Raw genomic sequence first — 21,405 nt, forward strand, 5'->3', positions numbered from 1 at the left:
TTCAACGAACTATGATATATACTCATTAGGATCGAACTAGCATAATATCATCCTTATAAGTGAAAATTTTAAAATATCAATCATGTTAACATAATATTATCCTTTTTATCTTTTTATTCTATAACACCATCATCACAAACCACATTGTACTCTAGAGTAAGCAATCATTGAAAGTTTTCACAATTTTAGTAAAAAAGTAAATAAGTGAAAACATCAACAAACCTTAGAAGTTATTGAATGAATTATTATGAGTTTTTAAAAGATAAAAGGGAAAAATTAGTTCAATCAAATCGACCAAACTTTAACTTTTTCTAACACTATATTAATTATTTAATCATAAATTTATCCAGACCAACCGTTTCAAAATACAAGTGATGTATCTAAATTATTGATATTTTATATTCACTAATTTAAATATATCAACTTATTATTTTATTAAATTATAATAATATATTTAATAAAATAATTTTACAATATAAATTATTTAACATTAAAATAAGACTAATGATCTTTACACAAAACATTTTGGTCATATAAATAAATATATATTTTTATAAAACATATAAAATAAAATAAAGTAAAAAAACTATGATAACTACCAAAATGTATTAAAAAAATTAAAAGGAAAACTATAAGCTACTATACTGTGCCTTAGGACAATCGACTAGTTAAACCCAGATTCTCACTCCATGTCCATCATATCGTCGTATATAAAACCTTAACCCCGTGAAAACAAAGTCTCAAAATCAGTCATAATCAACACCACCCCCGCAGCCCCACTCTCGAGAAAAAGTGTACCTTTGCTTCACTCTCTAAACCAAACCAAACCAAAAGTCTTGGTCTTTATTATATGTAGAATCCCTTAGTCCTTAAGTTCTTTGTATAGTCAATCAATAGTCAGTCAGTCAACCAACCAACATACATACATACATGGGTCATGTCAGCGACAACATTGATGTAATGGGTGCTCTTGCGATCACTGACCTGAGTTCAGATGATCAGTCGGATTTGGCCCAAACCCAGTTGCACAGAATCGAAAAAGATCCCAGAACAATTGCTAGAAGGTATATGTATACATACGTACATACTATATATGTCAGTCTTGGTGTTTTTGTTTTTGTGTTTTTAGAATTTAATATTTTCAGTGCTAGAATGTTGTCTGCATATTTTGTATTTATTCTACATTTATGTGATTTTTCTGGTTAATTAATTGTGTTATCGATGGAATTATGTATATACAGTATTTTAGTTTTTATAATTTATTGAATTATATCGACTTAGTTAGTGCTGGAATGCTGTATGCATTTTTATTTTGTTTTTTTTACTACATTTATGTGATTTTTTTTAAAAATTATTTGTTCTATGAATGGACTCATGAAAAAAAAGGGTAAATGGGTGGGAACCCTCTCGTCCCATATACCATTTTGATGCCCCGAGCTGCATAGAACTCATGCCCGGTGAAGCACTATCCTCACATATAGTATTCTAGTTTTTGGAATTTCTTGAATTATATCTATTTGTTTAGTGCTAGAATGTTGTATGTTTTATTATTATTATTATTTCTACCCCATCTATGTACTTTTTTTTTTTGTTAGTTAGATGCTTTATGAATGTTTAGTGCTAGATCGTTTATTTTTTATTTTTTTATGTTTTTATAGGTTGATGTGACAAGACTTTGTTGAGTGTATACCGGCACTAGTCAGTTTTTTTGGCCCAGGATACCCATTTAATGTCATTTCTTTGATTTGGTCGTTTTTGCAGGTACCAACTTGAATTATGTCAAAAGGCTTTAATGGAGAACATTATAGTGTATTTAGAAACAGGATGTGGCAAGACCCACATTGCTGTTTTGGTTATTTATGAGACCATGTGCTTGATGAAGAGGCCCAAAAAGGACGTCTGTATTTTTCTTGCTCCAACGGTAGCTCTCGTTGAGCAAGTGAGCCCCTTTTTACTGGTTCCTCTTTTACTCCTTTTTATAGTCTGTATTATGTTTGCTTTCTCTTAATTGTAGGTGTCATGCAAAGGATAGATTCTTTAAATGTTTCCGATATTCTTCCACTTTTAGCAGCGATGTTATAGTTGATTGGGAAATTGTAAATGAGCATAATATGGAAACATAAATATGAAATTGATTGTGACAGTTCCTTCTTCGTACATTAACATATCTATGTATGCAGCAAGCGCAGGTTATAAAAGAATCTATTGATGTAACAGTCGGAATCTACTGTGGGAGTTCAAAACGTTTGAAGGGTCATCATGATTGGGAGAAGGAATTGGAGAAATTCGAGGTTTGTTACTCAAGAACTTCATCACATGTAACCGACTTTAAAGCCATCAAAGCCAAAATACCCATTTTCCTTTTGTTATTTAAAAAGAAAAATGGGTGATACTGATTTTGTCCCACAAGATTCTATTTTGTTCTTATTAAACTTGATTTATATAAGGCGTGTGATCACTTCTAAACACTTTATTAATTATTGCATACAATCAGGCATTGCCATTTTCATGGAATAGTTCTTTATTCTTGCTCTCTTCTATGTATGTTGTTGTGCAGGTTCTTGTCATGACTCCGCAAATTCTATTACATAATTTATCACATTGCTTAATTAGGATTGAACAAATTGCCCTTTTGATATTCGATGAGTGCCACTATGCACAAGTTGAAAGCAATCATCCTTATGCTGAAATCATGAAGGTAATATACGCAAGAATGATCACCCATTTCTTGTTTGTTAGTTTTAGAGGTTGCAATTTTGACCCGTTTAATTATTATTAGGTCGGTTTGGTTGTGTGTTATCTCAAATTGGTCAAATCTAATGGTTTAGCTAAAAGGGGAACTGTTAACATGGGGCAGATGGTTGGAAGCCACCTAAAGTCTATTTTAATGCATACAAGCTCCTAAGCTGTTTTATTATAAGATTTAGATAACTATTGTTGTGATCTTTATTTATTTATTGTTGTCATCTTTATTCAATGCAGTATTATTTATTTGATTGGTCCCCTATATATATATATATATAATTTTATTTTTAAAAAGACAACAACAAACAAAAAAAAATTTGATTGCAGGTCAGACCAACCTGGACTGGCCCCTTTTCAACCTTAACTGTTTCACCCTGAACTGTTTCCCATAAGACCTTTTGCAATAGTGCAGATATTTTACAAACCAGATGTTGCTAAACTTCCTCGTATATTTGGCATGACTGCATCACCAATATTTGGGAAAGGTAATGTGATCGTGTTTTATTTATCTTGTATTATTGACTTTTTGTAGTGGTTAAGGGACATAGTGGTACACTATTCATTTGACTCTTTGTCAAACTCAAACTTCATGCACTTTCACAATTTGCATGTATTGGGATGGATGGAGCATTTTTTATGGTGTTCCTTATTGATACCTGGGAATATTTAGCACTGCTTCTTTTTAAGATGCAGACTATCCGTAGCGTTGGCAATCTGGGCCAATTTATTTTTAAATGGGTGATTTATGTCATGTTTTATCCAAAAAAGAGTCATTTAGTTTATTTATTACCTAAAAATGAAACGGGTGCCCGGAGTGTATTTATAATGCAAACTATCTAAACTTACAGTTGAAAATTTTGATTACTAATGTATAATGTAGTTTTTACAATCATATTTGACACTTAATTTTGTATATCTAAGAACTCTAAACAAAGGATAAATAACCACTTTGACCCGAAGTGCATTATTGTAGTTTTAGGGAAGTAAACGTATCACTTTCATTTCATATAACTTTACCATGCCATTTATTATTTAGGTGCTTCCATTGGTAGTCTTGAGACCTTACTTCATGCAAAGGTCTGTTACTCTGTCATAATGAGTCCATTTTCTTTCTCTAATTATACTTCTTCAGTTTATACATAGGTGTCATTGAATTAAGTGGTATCATTTAAATAATGTATGTTTTTTAGGTTTATACTGTTGAATCCAGGGAAGAACTAGACCAATTTGTGTCATCTCCAAAAGTTAATATCTATTATTATGGCACTGCCTCAAATACTACATGTGACCGTCATGTTATTCTTTCTGGAAGACTTGAAACAAGAAAGGCAGAGGTAATATAATTTGTTGTTTCGGGGTTGATTATTATGTGAAATGGCCCATTGCTAGTGATGTTAATGATTTCACTATTACTTTTTATTCAAATAGTGTATGTTGACTTGGATCACGAAAATTGAGGATCCTTCTATTCGCAAGAACACCAAACAGGCACTCCAGCGTCTTCATGGCAATCTATTGTTTTGTCTGGAAAATCTAGGCTGTTGGGGTGCATTACAAGTAAGGTTTCATGGCATATAGTACCTTTTCTCATACATATACATTTACGTGATATTAGACATATGCAAAGAGTCCTCCTGCTTTTTGAAATCTTGCATAATGTAGTTAATGTTTGGCTTGTAAGGCTTGTCGGATTCTATTAAAAGGTGATCTTATTGAGAGAAACGAAGTTATTGAGGTAGATGAGCAAGGAAGTGATGATGTTCTGTGTTGTGGTTATCTATCTCAAGTTGCCGCCGACTTAACCGCCGAATGCAAAAAAGGTAATGTAACAGTTCGTAGAGGGTGCATAAATGTGCTTTTTGAAACTAATAATTTGATAATCGGGTCTTTTAGTGTTTAGATGAAGTGGTTAACTATGGATTATCGAACTTTTTAGTTTTCGATGATCCGTTTAAGCATCATCTGGGAAACTCATTATTGTTAGGTAAAATTAGATGACTTATTAGGAGAAAAATATCCCGTTTGGTCATTGAATCTGTTACAACTTCTAGCAGGGAAGCACATCCAAACACTATCTTCCAAGGGTATGTTATTGCAACTGATTGTGCGGATTATTGAATGTTGCATAATGTTTTTTTCCTAGATTATGGTATTGAAGCAAATGGCACTGAAGCTGATTTATCAGCGGTGGAGACTTTGGGAGTTCCCTTTTTCTCATGGAAGCTCTTAAGACTCGTGGGAATTCTTTCCAAATTTAGGTTTGAAATTAATTCAAATATATAGCTACAGAAGTTTGAAACTTGTTCACTAAGGAATAATGCCTGTGTTAATTCTCACAGGGCACAGCCGGATATGAAATGTATTATATTTGTAAATAGAATTGTAACAGCTAGATCATTGGCATACATCCTTCAGCAACTTAGACTTTTGTCGGCATGGAGGTGCAGCTACCTAGTAGGAGTTCACTCTGGACTGAAGAATATGTCACGGAAGACCACAACTGCCATTCTCGAGAAGTTTCGTTCCGGTGAGGTATGAAATATGGTATTTCTTCACATACTAGAGGTGGCAAAATAACCTGTTTTCTGTTGAATGGGTCAGTTTGGTTTGTGTTTATTTCAAACAAATCATTATGGGTCAAAATAAAAATTAAGTAAAAGGGAACAGATCAAACTGGTTGAAATTTGAAAGTCTCCTAGAGTCTATTTAATTGTTTATTACTGCATATAACCGCCTAAATTAGTTTGTCAAAGATTTAGGTATTATTGTTTCCTTAATCGTAATTTATGCATTAATTATCTTTAAAGCCAGTTGGTTGGTGGCCACCAGGGTTTCCTACATTTGTAGGAGTGAATTTTTTATTTTTTATTTTTTTTTTTGGGGGGGGGGGGGGGGGGGGGGTGTCGAGAGTCCTGGTTTCATCTCAGGCATGCGTTGTTCAAGCTCCGCATACTGCCCAATTACATTTCACTGTGGTAGTGTGGTGCCTTGAATGTAACTATTAAGTATTAACTACTAACTCGCTGTTAAAAACAAAGTTATCTTTAAATAGGGGCAAAATGGTATTTGCAGGTCAATTCAGCCCACTTTTTTTTAAAAGCTGCCACCCTAACCCTCCCATCTTGCCAACCCTGTACAAATCTTTCTTAAATTCTTTGGATAAAGAGATAATGCAGGGTTTTGGTTTTGACAGCTAAATTTGCTAGTAGCAACTAAAGTGGGCGAAGAAGGACTTGATATCCAAACATGCTGCCTTGTTATAAGATTTGATCTTCCTGAAACCGTTGCCAGTTTCATACAATCGAGAGGACGTGCACGGATGCCACAATCTGAATACGCATTTTTGGTGGACAGGTGCTCTGTTTTTGCTGTTTCTTTTCCAAATTTGACATAAACCCAAAATCCTAGACTGTAAACTAATTTTTACTGCAGAGGAAACCAAAAGGAGCTGAGCTTGATACAGGTTTTTCAAAAGGATGAAGCCCAGATGAACAATGAAATATCTTCACGGACATCTATGGTAACAGATGTTGATTTTCAGGAGAAAACTTATAAAGTGGATTCAACGGGTGCCATCATTAGCTCTGGATCTAGTGTGTCCCTTCTTCATCGATATTGCTCAAAACTACCACGCGATGAGTAAGACTTTGTTCTTCACATCAGGTGTGGCAAATCGGGCGGGTCATAATCGGTTTAGCTCCAAAACATAACTTTTTATACGGGTTGGTAAGGGTTCGGTTGGGTTCGGTTGACCCTGAACACTTTTGGTCTACAGTTCTAGTTTTTTATGACTAATTAATGTGTTGGGTTGGGCTGACCCTGAACACTTTTTGTCTACAGTTCAAATTTTTTATGACTACAACAATTATGTTATTCAATTAAAATCTAGTTTTGATAATTATATTGTTCAGGAGATTTTCTGCTTAAAAAATTTGTGACATTCAACCCATTATTTATTTTGTAGCTACTCTATTATTGTTACCCCTTAGAGATAAAGCATAACCTCCGATTGATCTGTTTATCAGTACATGGGTCGAATTTTTCATATATTTGGAATCATAAAGTGGTTTCGTGATTTGTTGACATATTGTCTACGTTATTTTGTTCAGATTCTTCAACCCTAAGCCACAGTTTTTTTATATGGATGATGCTGATGGAACAGTTTGCTGCATAATTCTTCCTGCTAATGCTCCAATATACCAAGTTACAAGTACGCCTCAACCGTCAATCGAGGCAGCAAAGAAAGATGCTAGTTTGAAAGCATGCCAACAATTGCATGAATTGGGTGCTTTGACACACTATCTCTTGCCTGATGATGAAGTTGATGGTGAAAATCAAGATCCTTTGGATTCAGATAGCGATGATGGTAAGTTTATCTTTTATGATTTTATTAGAGGTGTCAAAGTGGGTAGGTTGGGTAGTGACTTTAAACGGGTAAAGTATAGTACAGGTGGCTACGTGTCGAGTTGGTCGACGACTTGACCCAGGATGCTTTCTGTCCAATTAAGTTTTTAAAACGTTGTATTACTTCAATTAATGGCAAATAGTTTTAAACAGAATGATTTTATTGATTAAATGTACACTTGGTGACTTTGAACCCATTTGACTCATTTCTTTTTTATCTATTTCTTTTTATCAGTTTAAACCATTAGAGATTTACATGGCCCAATTTGACTAATTCACGAGTAAATGGGTCTAAACTGTCGCATTTAATCTGTATCTATCGCCTCAGGTTTATTTTTATTATTCATCTTTGTTTGTCTACAGAAGAAAATTCACGAAGAGAGCTCCATGAGATGCTTGTACCAGCTGCCCTTCGAGTTCCATGGACTAAGGTCGAACATAAAACACTCCGTCTCAACTCGTATTTCATCAAGCTTAGCCCTTCGCCCGCTGATAGACTTTACAAAAAATTTGGTCTATTTCTAAAAGCTCCCATCCCTCAAGAGGCAGAAAGAATGAGCCTTGATATCCAACTGGCTCGTGGTCGATCTGTATTGACTGAGCTTGTCCCTTGTGGCGGTTCAGAATTTAATGACGATAAGGTAATTAGATCAATATGATTTTGTCATTTCCCAATATAACGACTGCTAATTGATGTAGCAATTGTGACCCATTCACGAAGAGATGGGTCAGTTTATAAAGCTTAGCTAAAAGGGAACTTGTAACAGGAACAGGTGAAAATGGTTGAAAGGTGTCCTCTAATTTTCTAAATCCTTTAATTCATAGCTTTAAATTTTTTATTGCTATTATATTGTATTTGTAATCATAACTAACTGATGTCATGTTTGCGGGTTAACACATCCCACTACATACAAAAAATTGTCCTGCTACCCAACCAGCATGGTCTGCCTATCTTTCCGTCTCTTATTTAACTGATATATTGTACAGATTGTGCTAGCAGAGAGGTTCCAAGAGATGTGGCTGAAGGCCATAATAGACAAGTCAGAATTTACCACAGATTTTGTTCGATTGGGTAAAGATGATGTCAAAGATGATGTCAGCAATTCATCCTTGACATTCTACTTATTGCTACCCGTGACCACAGATGAACACGTACGAACAATGACTGTGGACTGGAAGCTCATTACAAAATGTTTGTCATCACCAATTTTCAAAAATCCAGAATATATCAAGTGTGATCAAACATCGGACTTGAACAATTGTTTGTATCTCGCTAATGGGCCCACACAGATCAATGACATATTGGATAGTTTGGTATATGTCCCTTGCAAGGATATTTTTTACTTTGTTTCGGATTATCTTTCTGGAAGAGATTCTTTTAGTAAATTTAAAGATGAAACAAGATATGTCGACCACTATGCTGAAGCGTAAGTTTTCACTCTTATATTTATGAATGTAGATTTACCTATCTGAGCCATGAGAAAAAATTTGGCTTATTAGGTTTTTTTTTTTATATGAACAGATTTAAAATGAGTTTTAAGCACCCCAACCAGCCTCTTCTGAAAGCAAAGCAACTGTTTCGTTTGGACAACTTGCTGCGAAAGAGAGGAAATGCAGGTATGTTTAGTCAGCAGTGCACATATAGATGTGGTGGGTCTGGGCTGGGTAAGGGTTTGAAGAAATAGTTTGTTGTTTGTATCTGGTTGGGTTGACCCTGCAAATACTCTTTTTATCAATTTCTTTAAATAAGTAATTTTTTAAATAACATTACGGAGTTGAGATGAAACATATCCAGAGGTATCCGTCCATAAAGCAATGCAAGTCCATATATAGCAGACCATGTAGATTCCCTGCTTGAGAAGTACTTACTCTAACTATAGAAATTGCAGCCCTTGCTTTTTAGGATATCCCCTGAGAAATATATTCTAAGTTGTTACGGATTTGTTGATTATCTTCATTACAAATTATTTTATGGTTATTAAAGGCAACAGTTTTGAACCATAAAGTTATAAAGTGTTTGATTTGGGGTTTTTTTCTTTTTGGAATTTTCAAATATCTACATCTATACACTGTACTTACATTATAAAGCATTTAGTTCCTTCCATTTTTTTCATCTAAGTTGTTGATAACCCCAAAATACCCCTCCCTTTAAAGATCTCCACTTGAAATACCTATGATATCTACTTGAAATGCCTATAATACCCTTAATGAACTTAATTTACATCTAACCTTAACTCTTAAATAACTACACCACCCCTTTTACATCAATTACTTTTACATTAATAACCACACTGCTACCGCCGCCACAACCGCCACCACCGTTGCTACCGCCGCCGTCGCCACCGGTCACCGCCGCATTGTGCGGGCATGACTAGTTTCAAATAAAAGATTTAGCTAAAAGGGGGAACAGGGTCAAACGGGCGGAAGTCGCCTAAAGTCTTTATGTATAGAATCTCTTAAACTATATAATTTGAATATTTATATATTGTTGTGATAAATATTGTTTTTGTGATAAAAGATGACACATTAATTTATTCTTTTTGAAAAGAAAATCGATAAGGAATTTGCCTGTCAATCTAACCTTGCCTAGTTCAACGTATATTAAGATATGGTAACCCCCGTTTGTAATGATAATGCATATTTGTCAGAAATATTGGAGTAGCCAATGTTCTTACGTCTTTTTTAATTTCTGTTCATTTCTGTGAGTTGAAACAGAACCACGAGAAAAAGAGGAGCACTTTGTGGAGTTACCTCCTGAAATATGCGTACTGAAAATCGTGGGATTTTCAAGGGACATTGGAAGTACACTCTCTTTATTGCCTTCAGTTGTACACAGATTAGAAAGCACTCTTGTTGCCATCGAATTGAGACATAGGTTATCTGCTTCATTCTCTGAAGGGTCAAAAGTTTCTGCAGAGCGTGTAAGGCTCTGTTATATCTATTCTTAACTAGTTAATGCCTTGTTAACAGGTTAAAGAAAAATTTTTGTGATTTAATTTTTCAGATTCTTGAAGCACTTACAACCGAGAGATGCAATGAGCGCTTTTCCCTTGAGAGGCTTGAGGTTTTGGGTGATGCGTTCCTTAAATTTGCAGTTGGCAGACATCTTTTCGTATCAAACCCCTCCCTTGATGAAGGACAACTTACTCGGAGGCGTTCAAATATGGTTATGAATTCGCATTTATTCAAGTTGGCATTATCAAAGAATTTACAAGTAAGCGGTATTGTGAACAAAAAAGTATTTCAAACTTGTTTTTGTAGTGCATTCTCTTATTCTATTCTATTTTGTTTTGTTATTGTAGTACATCATCTAGTCGAAATCATAGATAGAGGTGGAAATGTTGACCCATTTACTTATGAATCAGACAATCAATTATGTTTCATCTCTAGCAGGCCAAATGAAGAAAATAAGTCAGTTAAAAGGGCAACGGGTCAAGGGTGAAGGTCTTCCCTAGTGTGATTGGAACATACAACCTCCTATATTTTTGCTTTATAAGAAAATTGGTTTATATTAATGGTAGTTGGAAGTTCTATCCAAATTTAATTAATTGGGATTTGGACTAAAATTGTTTTGTGACTTCGAGTCAACCCAAACTGATCAGTTTCAACCCATACCAAAATTACATATTCGGAGTGCTCATTTTGCCACCTCTAATCCTGGGTCTAGTCCTTCAGTACTAAGTGGGATAATAATTGGCTGATTCATTTGAAACTTTTCCAGGCTTATATACGTGATCAACCGTTTGAGCCTTCCCACTTTTACCCTTTTGGTCGAAGATGCTCAGTGATATGCACTGACAGCACGAGATTAAGCATCCATTCTTCACATGAGAGCAATTTGAAGACAGGTGCAAACACTGAAGTTAGATGCAATAAAGGTCATCACTGGTTACAGAAGAAAGCTGTGGCGGACATTGTGGAAGCTCTTGTTGGAGCCTTTATAGTTGAAAGTGGTTTCAAAGCAGCAATTGCATTTCTTAAATGGATTGGTATTCCAGTGGACTTCAGAGGCTCAGATGTCGCTGACATATGTGCTTCAAGCACAACATTTACCTTTCTTAGTGCTCAAGTTGACACTCCTGCCCTTGAAGAGCTTTTGGGATATCGATTTCGGCATAAGGGTCTTCTCTTTCAGGCATTCTTACATCCATCCTACCATAACAATTTTGGTGGCTGCTATCAGGTAACCACTTAACTATGTGGTGCCAATTTTGATTGATTTACCTAACAATTGGTCGGCCTGGCTTAAAAAAAGGTCACACTATCTTACATCGCTTCGTTGAGGTGTTGTTTTGATTTACTTCTTAAAAAGTATCTGATTTTTGTGACTCGAGTCACAAGAGTAATATTAATGTTTTATAACGGTTTTTAGGTTATCAGCTGTAATACGGAGTCTAGAAATTCATATTCTGTGTCTAATATCTTAAATTTTCGAGATTGAAAATATCTAAATTCTAAAATACACCTGCCTATTAACCTTAATTTCATTGAAAGGCGATCATCCAAGTATATTTCCATTACAACGTTGGTCAAAGTTAATTAATTATTTTAGGAACAATTTATGATTCAATCAAAGTCAAGTATATATATTTTTATACTTCTACGGTTATAATATAAAAATTTAACATTTTATTATAATCTTTACATAAAAGGAAATGTAGAATACTCTCATTAGTATCTTTAATACATACTTTTTATTTCATTCCATAATTTATATACTTTTTTGTATCGCCTCCAAAAAGTTGTAACAAATAATATCAAGACATTAAAGTTCAGTTGTCTAGATCATTATACAATAATACGATGATAATATGAAAATTTTGAGAGACACATTAAAACAAGATTTACATACAGAGTATACATAATTTTTGGAGAAACATCAAAAGTTATTTAAGATATAGAAAATTTGTAATATATATATAAGTGAAGTTTGATTTACAAGCAGTTAAACAGTAAATCAAAAACCTATGTTAATACAAAATGAATCATATATTTTTTAAGATCAATGATTAGTTGTCTAACACGATATGTTCACTGACCCCGCTGCATTGCGCATGCATCATGCTAGTCTTTCGTAATCATATCTAGTACATAAGGTATTTAGTAAAGAAAACGGGGGGAAAAATTTTCTTGGTTAGTTACACTGACTCATAACCAATTGTATTAGTATCTTCAATAACAAGCTGTATGGTGAAAGCAGAGATTGGAGTTTCTTGGAGATGCTGTGTTGGATTACTTGATCACGTCTTATCTTTATTCGGTATATCCAAACTTGAAGCCTGGTCAGTTGACTGATTTAAGGTCCTTTTCAGTCAACAATAATTCTTTCGCGGGTATTGCTGTAAGTCGATCTTTCTACAAGTATCTGCTATGTGATTCTAGTAGTTTGACCCAGGCAATGAATAAGTATGCCGAATTCTTTATGACTACTTCGCCAGACAACGGTTTGGTTGAAACAGTATCATGTCCTAAGGTAACATTATACTCAACTACTTATCATATCATGTTTTGATGATTTGCTATTATTGAAAATTGTACTTTTTGTTTTCAGGCTCTTGGTGATTTGGTAGAATCGTCTGTGGGAGCCATTCTACTTGATTCTGGATTGAATTTGGAGGTGGTTTGGAACACAATGATTTCGTTTTTGGATCCTGTCATGAAATTTTCAGCTTTGCAGCTTAATCCCATTAGAGAACTTCAGGAACTTTGTCAGTTTTATGATTGGGAATTGACATTTCCTTCAGTGAAGAAAGACAGGATGTTCTTGGTTAATGCTGTCGTTGAAGGAAAAGAAGTTAGTGAGACTGCTTGTGCTACCAATTCTAATAAAAAAACCGCCAAGAAAATAGCTTGTCAAATAGTGTATTTGTCATTGAAGGTAAGAGATATTACACCCTTTGTTCGTTAAATCATTTGGCATCCTCCGTCTGGTAGAGGTGATTCGACCCATTGACTTATCAAGCGGGCGATTTGGGTTGTGTTTTATGTCAAACGGGTAAGAGGAACTTGGCCAAAAGGGAAACAAGTCAAACTATGCTTTTTGATCCAAACAACCTTCTAAGTGGTTGTTTAATTTCAAACGGGTAAAAAGAACTTAGCTAGAAGTGAAATGAGTGATACTGGTTGTAGGTCACCCTAAAGTTTGTTTTTTTGATCCAAACAATCTCTAAATTCTTTTATTAAAAGATTTATTATGGCATCTTATTGTCTTTCTATTCATATTTAATGGATTATCCGTTTATATGAAATCTAGTTGATGGACAAAACAGGTTTGTGAGTCAACTCAACCAGACATGGTCGGTTATAAATCAAGCCCCATTTTGGCCTGTAACCCAACTCACCCAACCTATCTTTCTGATTCTTTAAAATGTGTGTTTGTGTGTGTGTGTGTGTGTGTGTGTGTATTTGCTTTTTAACGATGTTCTGTTTACAGGACAAGGGCTACAAGACAAAGATGAAAACTTTAGAGGAAGTATTGAGATCGAGTGTAAAGATGGAAGCAAAGTTGATTGGATATGATGAAATACCAACAGATATAGATGTTTTGTATGCCAATCAAGTTAAAGACTTGACCACGATTGGAGTTAGAAGTTCCCAAGAAGGGCATTCCCGTTCTATAAACTCTGTGAAAAGCAATAGCAGAATTAAACGTATGGTGCAGCCCACACCTCAATGCAGTTCTTCTGGCAGCAATACTGATAGCAATTCACAAGCACCTGCAGGTAAAAGATTTGGATTCTACTAGAGGGGGTAAAATCTGTGGGTCAAGTTGGTAGGTCAAAACAGCTCATTCTGTACAGGTCAAAATGCTCACCTGTTTTTCCGCTACACATTTTGTTTTGTTTTTTTATAAAATAGCTAATGCTATGATATAGTTACGAAAAATATGTAATTAGAATGATAATATATATTTTTTCTAACAATGTTGGTTTGTTTGTTAGTTACAGTTATTTCTTCTATTCTAGTCATTTTGTTAGATAAATACAAGCCTAAATCGACCTACTAGTAAAAAGGGTCAATATTGCCACCTTCTAGTTCAAGGTTTGTTCTTTCATATAGATATGTGTTTTTTCTGATGCATATGTTTTATAAAACCAGAAATTGCAGGTGATGCATTGCGCAAGCCATCAGCAAAGTCACATTTGTATGAAATCTGTGCTATCAACTGTTGGAAACCCCCATTGTTCGAGTGTTTTGAAGAATTAGGACCAGCCCACCTTAAACAGTAAGTTAAAGCTTGCCATGGTACATTAACCTACTTTTGTGTGTCAGGAGAAACACATTTTGAAATCACAGTAATCAGCTTTTAAGTGGTTTTGGATCAAAGATATTCTGATTTTGATTTTGGATATTCAGTTTCATACTAGTAGTAACAAAAGCTGGTTACCGCTTTATTTTTTATTTTTCTCGTAAACACCAGGTTACCCCTTCTAACGTAATCTGAGATGTAATTCCATATCACAAAACAAATCTCTTTTCCCCCACAAAATGTCGTCTTCTTTTCTCTCTCTCTCTTTTTTTCTAATTTTGTGTTAATATTCATTATGGTTATAATTGCCAAATACTAAAAGAACAATTATCTAACTGTTACATATCCATAAAGAAAAAGTAGTCTCAACCACGATCTTATACAACCTGTTTCATTACAGATTTTATCTGGTTATACCATTTAAAATCAAATAATCAATTATACTTTTTAATGTTTGTTTTTGTAGGTTTGCATTCAAAGTTACTGTAACAATCGAAGAAGCCTCAAATACAATCTTGGAGTGCATTGGAGATCATCGGGCTAAAAAGAAAGATGCAGCTGAGTTTGCAGCTCAAGGCGCAATTTGGTACTTGAAGCAAACCGGGTACTTAAATAACTAGGACCTGGTACTCCATTCAATCACCATATGCATATATCATCCACTTTAATCGCAGTATCTGTCTCTAACCATTGGGCATCCATAGTATAGAGCTCTGTATATGTACAGAAACACTATTTTTGAACTCGTATTCTAACCTTGAATACAATAAAATTATACTGTGATGTGTTACCTCTATATTAGAAGCCGTTGTTTTCGTTTTTTCATGGATATTTTCCGGTTTTGTGGCATATCCGTAGATATGTTTTGTTTATCTTTTGGTAGGTTTTCTAGATTTATGTATTGGAAAAGTTGAGTGTTGTGGCTCGAGTTGATTACGCATTTTATTATGTATCGAGTACTTGACCCAGATTTCGAGTTAAAGTAACTAGTGTATCAACTTCGAGATATTAATATTAATAACTTTGAGCTTTGAGTAAACGAGTTCTGGTATCTATGTTGGATGTTGGAACCCTGAAACATATAGTCATAGTTGTCGAATCGTTGTTTTCGACTCGACTCGAAATCCTGATTTTTAACTCATGACTCGAATCATAAGAGTTAGGATATTAGATAATATATATTTTTTTATAGTTATATACAAGTATTATTGTAAAAATATAGTTTTATAATAATATACATTAAGTTAAAGATAAATTTTTAAAAAATTTTAAAAATTATAAAAATAATAAAATATTTTGTGACTCGTGACTTGGAACACGACTCGAACTGACTCGCACCACAAAAAATGAGTCATGCTATGAGTCTAAAGCAAATCCGAGTCAACTACCGAGTCGGCTCATTTTTACTTTGTTTTGACTCGACTCATATGAGTCGACTTATGACCTGTACGAGTCGACTTGTGACTCGTACGAGTTTAACGACTATGCCTATAGTGATGATAGATATTTTTTTTCTAGTAATCCTCTCTGATTCTCTTCCATGATATTGAAGTTTGATGATCAAATAGAATAGAGTTTCTAATCTTTAAAATATAAGCAATAATATTGCATTTTATATTGCAAAAAAGAAAATAAACTTTTTTTTTTTTTGCAAATAAATTTACTGACATACTTACAAATAGCATGATCAAACCAAATATCATACCGTTCCAAAAGAAAACCAATGATAGATTTGATAATACATAATTACATATCACATTTTTTTCATGTTTATTGAGTTTTCTTTCGTAAGAAGTGATTGTTGTATTGAATTTAGCTAGCTAGCTAGGGTAGGGATTTGGTGACTAGAAAACTCTCGATATAGAGAGCTTGTGGTATGTTATGATATCGATCCCCATACAAACGAACACGATCCTTTGTCTTAAAATCTAAGGTATAAATGCATGTGTCATGATACCCAATGACGAGCCAATTCTCATAGCTATTCTTCAATATGTATATCGGTTCCCAATAAAACTAAAGACATGGAGTATTCATATGCATGTCAACAAAACCTGTCACCTTCCTCCATTGTTCCCCTGCCATCAGCCTCCATAGACCAATCTCCGAGCTCACAAAACGACCATCTCTATAATTAAACTCATAAAGATAATAAAGTGAATACAATCCTTAGACATCCACTAAATGCCAACGACGGTCACTTGCATCACTTGGAACGTCGTTGCGTGGAAATAGAATTTCCCTAAACGTTTCTGTATTCACATCAAAACAGATCACCATTCTTTCACCTAACTCATCATTACCCGCTGTAAAATAAAAACTTTTGTTACAGAAAACAACTGGAGTCTGACACTCGTGATTGAAAATTCGGTGGCGGGAGTTTGATTCACACAATAGGTCATATTGAGGTCATGGGTTCAAATAAGTGCTATTTTAATGAGCTATTCAAGTTTTGACTCGTTTAAATTAAATTTAGATGTAATAGTTTTTGAACAAGTCAAACTCGAACCATAAACTAGTGTTTGATTGGTTATACAAGCGGACCTTACAATTTTAATACGACTTAGGAGTAGAGTTTTTTTATTTTTTAAGTTTTTGAAAAGTGCGGCTCGAATATCAAAACGAGGTTTTGATTATGTTGTCTTAATCGGGTACATACTAGAAAGTTCCTTAATCCAATATTTGGTAGGAGGAAAAACCCTTTATAAATTCGTCTAAAATGAAGAAAATGCCCCTCACGTGACTTGCATGTGGGAGAACTTAACGGAAGATTACAAGAATGATTTTAGCCAAAAGTTTACAAAAAATTATGAAAATTGCAAAAAAAAAAAAAAAAAAATATAGCGAACACTAGTTTATAACTTGAGCAATACCCTCCCTTCTTTATCTCTGTCAAAATGGCTTTGTGAAGCAAAAATATAGCGGCACAGAAGATGATGACGTGGCAAGGCACTTTTCCGGCAATGGACAAAATCTCACGGCTGCGTGGTGGAAATCCGTTGGCTTCCTTTTCTTCTTCCTCTCATTTTCATATACAACAACAATCCTCCTTGAGGTATATATCTATATTGATATTTTATATATCTAGACTGTAACATTACTGTTAACTATTAGTCGTTTTGTAACAGATTACTAATTTGATGTTAGTATGTTACCACCACTTAATTGATAATTAGTTACACTAAAAATGTAATCTTTTTGTTATCTTTGATATACCAGACTTTTATGTCATCAAAATCGGTACAAGTTTACAAATTATAAGAGGTCATGCGTAAAACAGTAGCAAATTGAAAGTCATTCAATGTATACAATAGGGTAAATGAGGATATGGCTTGGTGTAATTAGAACGTTATTAAAATAGAAATAAATCGAGTAAAAGATAATGATGATGTTTATGCGCAGATATGCGGTGCTCGGTGCAGGATTTGCTGGATTATCTGTAGCGTGGCACTTGCTAGAAGTAAGCGGTTTTGTATGTTGAATTTTTGAATTTAGACGTTGAATTGTATACGGTGATTGAAGAAGATTTTCATCAAGAAATAAGTTGTTTGATATGTTTTTGCAGCACAGTCATGGTGAGGTTAATATATGTGTTGATGTTCTTGACGAGGTCGGGATTGGGGGTGGTGCTTCTGGGGTGTCTGGAGGACTCCTTCATCCTTATTCTCCTAAAGGTTACATCTTGTTGCCACTCCGTATTTGCTTATATATTCTTAGAAAGATGTAGAGGTGGCAGTTTAAACCAAGTTGGTTTGGGTTGTGTTTTATTAAAGTCAAAGTTTGAATTAAATGGGTTGAAAGTCAACTAAGTAAAAAATTGCCCGTAGATATCTAGATTATTTTTGCAACAGTATTGTTTTTGTACCTATATTTCACACATTAAATATGTTGCAAGAAAATGGACAAAATAGGTGTTTGAAGGTCAGCTCAATCGGCCCAATCTCTTTTCCCTGAATCCATCCCGCGTGATATATCCATCTTGCCACCTCTAGATAAGATATATATTAGAGTTTTATGATACATTGATGTTTTAACAAGTCTGCCCTGCAGTTAAGCCTCTTTGGCGGGCAGCCGAGTGCTGGGAAGAGAGTTTAAGGCTTATAAGCATTGCTGAAACAGCAATGAACTCAAAGAAAGTTGACTTGAAGAATGGAGGAATCGGTCAGAACTCTAATGGGTTTATTGCCCGGAGAAGGGGTATCCTGAGACCAGCAGTCAGCTTAAAGAACATGAGTATAATGAATGATGTACGTCCTTTAGAATAACAAATGGAACACTAAGTGCACTCCTGTTAATAATCATTAAATAATTTTTCTTTTCTTTGTTTACTTGAAGAATGCTCAGAACTCTCTCGCCAGTTGCAGAATACAGTCTATTAATGAAGACACTGCCCAGACATTAGTACCTAACATATCTGTACCTTCTAACTCTGCCTTTTTTATGCCTGATGCTGTAAATATACAGCCCCAAAGTTATCTTGAGGTAAGGAGACTTTAGTATCATGTATACACATTTTGACAGCTTCATCTTCTATTTTAGGGGTGTTTGAATTTGCATTTTGAAACTAATTATCTGATAATCAGTTTTTTAAATTGGAAGAAACAGATTCTTCTTTCATTAATCTGCTATTTATGGGGCATATAATCAGTTGGATACCACCTGCGAACAGCTAATCTGCTAAAGGTGTGATTAAATGACCTAATTTAGAACTAGCCTTTTTTTAGTGGCTTCTATAGTTCTCTCATTTTATAAGGTGTTATTGAGTATTTTAAATCCATTTTTATTTTATTTCCTGGTTGTTTGTCTATTAATACTTTAAATAACTGGGATACGCCAAACGCTTAAATATTTCCTTATCTAATCATTAGAACTTCAGAGTTCAGACAGTAGAAGCACATCCAGGCACTATCTCATATAGCACAATTTATAGCTGATTATTTGATTTCGATTATTTTAAGTCAAATAATTTTAATACACATGTTGGTACACTCCTATTATACCCATTGCTATTAAATACAGATCTTTCACCATGACTAGGCCCTGTATGTAGCTTGTGAAACTCTAGCAAAAGACATGTCCAGTGCGGGTCTTGGTGAAAAGAAGATAAACCTTCACAAGACGTCTATTGGCAATCTTCTTGAATTAGAAGGTAACATATGATATATATTCTCGGATTCCTTTAATCTCCATGTGTAAAAAAATTATGAATTGTAGTAATATGTTCTTGCTTCATTTTAGGGGAGTATGATGCTGTTGTTGTATGTTTGGGTGCCAGATCCACTTTTATCCCAGAGCTCTCTGGAAGGTTGCCCTTGAGGACTTGCAGAGGCGTCACAGCCCACTTACATCTTCCTGACTATATAAGGTATATATGAAAACAATGTAGCAAACATGATTAAACAATAAATACGATGTTAAGACTCTGTTCGTATGTATGCGTGAATGTGTGTTTTGGGGTGAATGCATAGATTATTGGGATGTTTTATGTGATTACTTTGCAAACAAATCATTGTTCATGAGAAAATTTTAAGTTATAAATCAGAACGCTCGAAAATGTTGCATATATATATAATAATACTCTTTTAGCCCGAATTCACGTGTAAATCTATAGTTTGGAGGATGAAAAATAAGAAGGATTGAAACGAGTTTAAAACTGAAAAAGTTATTGATGAAAATGAGGAAAAGTTTATCTCTCTCTCTTTTTATCAACAAACTAAACACAATGGTTGGGAAACGGTGATCACTCTATTTAGATGTTACCCCATGTCTCTGTAACTATTGCTCCGTCAATTGTGCCAATTGTTGATAATTCTCACCTCCATCTTTGTGCTTGTAAATTACAACCAAGACCCACAAAATAAAATGGAGGTGAACAGAATGGTCATGATGAATCCATTTATATTTGATATCAAAGGTGAATTTATTTATGATTACTAATGTGATTTAATGTATTTTACATCAAAGTTATACTAAAAACTCATCTGTTTTCCTGATGGCGTGCAGGGAAGAATTTTCAGAGCACAGCCCCTCAATCTTGTCAGATGCATGGCTTGCCATCCAAGATCCTCGAAATTTATACCTAGGTTCTACATGGGAATGGAAATCTTGCAACTACTCTCAAAATGTTTCAATGGAGGAAGCTTCAAAAGCTTTGGACGAACTTCTGCCAAAAGCATATGCAGTTTATCCACACTTAACAAAATGGGTTTTTAAGGAAGCAAGTGCGGGTCTAAGAGCAATGCCACCTCTCACAAGTAACGGATCTCTTCCTCTTTTAGGCCGCATAGATGATTTTATTAGTCAACCTCATGAGAGTAAGTTCTGGGTTTTTTTGGGTCTTGGATCTAGAGGTTTGTTGTATCATGCCTGGCTTGGGAAATTGATGGCACAAGCTGTAATTTCTTGTGATGAAGATGTAATACCCTATGAATTGACCTCTTGGAAACCAACATTAATCAATAAAGGATAGTGTTTTCCTTTCCTATGTTCTTGGTGAAAATGGCTGAATTCTTTGTTTAAATATAAATTTCATACTATCAGAATTTAACTCACACCGCATTTTAATTTTCAAATCAGAGGTGACAATATGGACGGGTTGGGTAACAGTCTAAAAGTGGTTTGGATCAATACAACTAGTTTCAATATGGGTGGTTAGTTGGCCAGAAATAAATTTCTATGTTTAAAACCAAGTTTATGTATAATTATTGCTTCAATGCTTTATATATTAATACATTAATACGATAAATATAATTTTAGGAGGTTGTGTGCTGTACAATGACACTTTGTGCGACTTCGACTTGATTGACCCGTTCGACCTATTTGACCAGTTTGAGATAAAACATAACACAAATCAACCCATTTTGAAGTAAATGAGTCGAAAATCGACTTATAAAGTATTGTTTCAGAAAACACTGTTATTTACACACAAATAAGTACATCGAGGTACATAATTACAATAATCTTTCTTTTCATCACCAACCTGTAATCTCCTTCTTTGGTTACCAGTG

At 34.4% G+C, this 21,405-nt stretch overlaps 2 protein-coding genes across 4 annotated transcripts; both read left to right on the forward strand.

The window, feature by feature from the left end:
- Positions 1 to 686: 686 nt before the first annotated feature.
- On the forward strand, positions 687 to 15,437 carry LOC122595143 (dicer-like protein 4). 2 transcript variants are annotated; one of them, XM_043767460.1, is made up of 25 exons: positions 687 to 1,064; positions 1,762 to 1,939; positions 2,181 to 2,291; positions 2,558 to 2,698; positions 3,158 to 3,230; positions 3,782 to 3,822; positions 3,936 to 4,079; positions 4,174 to 4,302; positions 4,427 to 4,565; positions 4,889 to 5,003; positions 5,085 to 5,277; positions 5,939 to 6,099; positions 6,178 to 6,384; positions 6,855 to 7,111; positions 7,513 to 7,790; positions 8,137 to 8,576; positions 8,672 to 8,766; positions 9,865 to 10,070; positions 10,154 to 10,363; positions 10,871 to 11,332; positions 12,350 to 12,622; positions 12,701 to 13,027; positions 13,583 to 13,871; positions 14,248 to 14,374; positions 14,865 to 15,437. In XM_043767460.1, the coding sequence occupies exons 1-25, from the start codon at positions 931 to 933 to the stop codon at positions 15,016 to 15,018; spliced, it is 4,884 nt and encodes a 1,627-aa protein (XP_043623395.1). In that variant the 5' UTR covers positions 687 to 930; the 3' UTR covers positions 15,019 to 15,437. The 2 variants fall into 2 exon arrangements, with proteins under 2 accessions (XP_043623395.1, XP_043623396.1); XM_043767461.1 differs by having other exon boundaries at positions 14,257 to 14,374.
- Positions 15,438 to 17,299: 1,862 nt separating this feature from the next.
- Positions 17,300 to 20,897, forward strand: LOC122598540. 2 transcript variants are annotated; one of them, XM_043771133.1, is made up of 8 exons: positions 17,300 to 17,453; positions 17,801 to 17,858; positions 17,964 to 18,072; positions 18,449 to 18,645; positions 18,734 to 18,880; positions 19,436 to 19,547; positions 19,637 to 19,763; positions 20,402 to 20,897. In XM_043771133.1, exons 1-8 carry the CDS (start codon positions 17,332 to 17,334, stop codon positions 20,865 to 20,867), a joined length of 1,338 nt encoding a protein of 445 aa, XP_043627068.1. In that variant the 5' UTR covers positions 17,300 to 17,331; the 3' UTR covers positions 20,868 to 20,897. The 2 variants fall into 2 exon arrangements, with proteins under 2 accessions (XP_043627068.1, XP_043627069.1); XM_043771134.1 differs by lacking the exon at positions 17,300 to 17,453 and having other exon boundaries at positions 17,834 to 17,858; positions 17,969 to 18,072.
- Positions 20,898 to 21,405: the final 508 nt, after the last annotated feature.

This window comes from Erigeron canadensis, chromosome 4 (assembly GCF_010389155.1).
Source record: "Erigeron canadensis isolate Cc75 chromosome 4, C_canadensis_v1, whole genome shotgun sequence".
Taxonomy (NCBI): Eukaryota; Viridiplantae; Streptophyta; class Magnoliopsida; order Asterales; family Asteraceae; genus Erigeron; species Erigeron canadensis.

Bases quoted from the DNA above. Each gene is read 5' to 3' on its own strand.
- LOC122595143 (XM_043767460.1), top strand. From the start codon at position 931: ATGGGTCATGTCAGCGACAACATTGATGTAATGGGTGCTCTTGCGATC. The intron at 7,791-8,136 runs GTAATTAGATCA...TATATTGTACAG, and splicing joins CAGAATTTAATGACGATAAG to ATTGTGCTAGCAGAGAGGTT. The intron at 14,375-14,864 runs GTAAGTTAAAGC...TTGTTTTTGTAG, and splicing joins GGACCAGCCCACCTTAAACA to GTTTGCATTCAAAGTTACTG.
- LOC122598540 (XM_043771133.1), top strand. From the start codon at position 17,332: ATGATGACGTGGCAAGGCACTTTTCCGGCAATGGACAAAATCTCACGG. The intron at 17,859-17,963 runs GTAAGCGGTTTT...ATGTTTTTGCAG, and splicing joins TAGCGTGGCACTTGCTAGAA to CACAGTCATGGTGAGGTTAA. The intron at 19,548-19,636 runs GTAACATATGAT...GCTTCATTTTAG, and splicing joins CAATCTTCTTGAATTAGAAG to GGGAGTATGATGCTGTTGTT.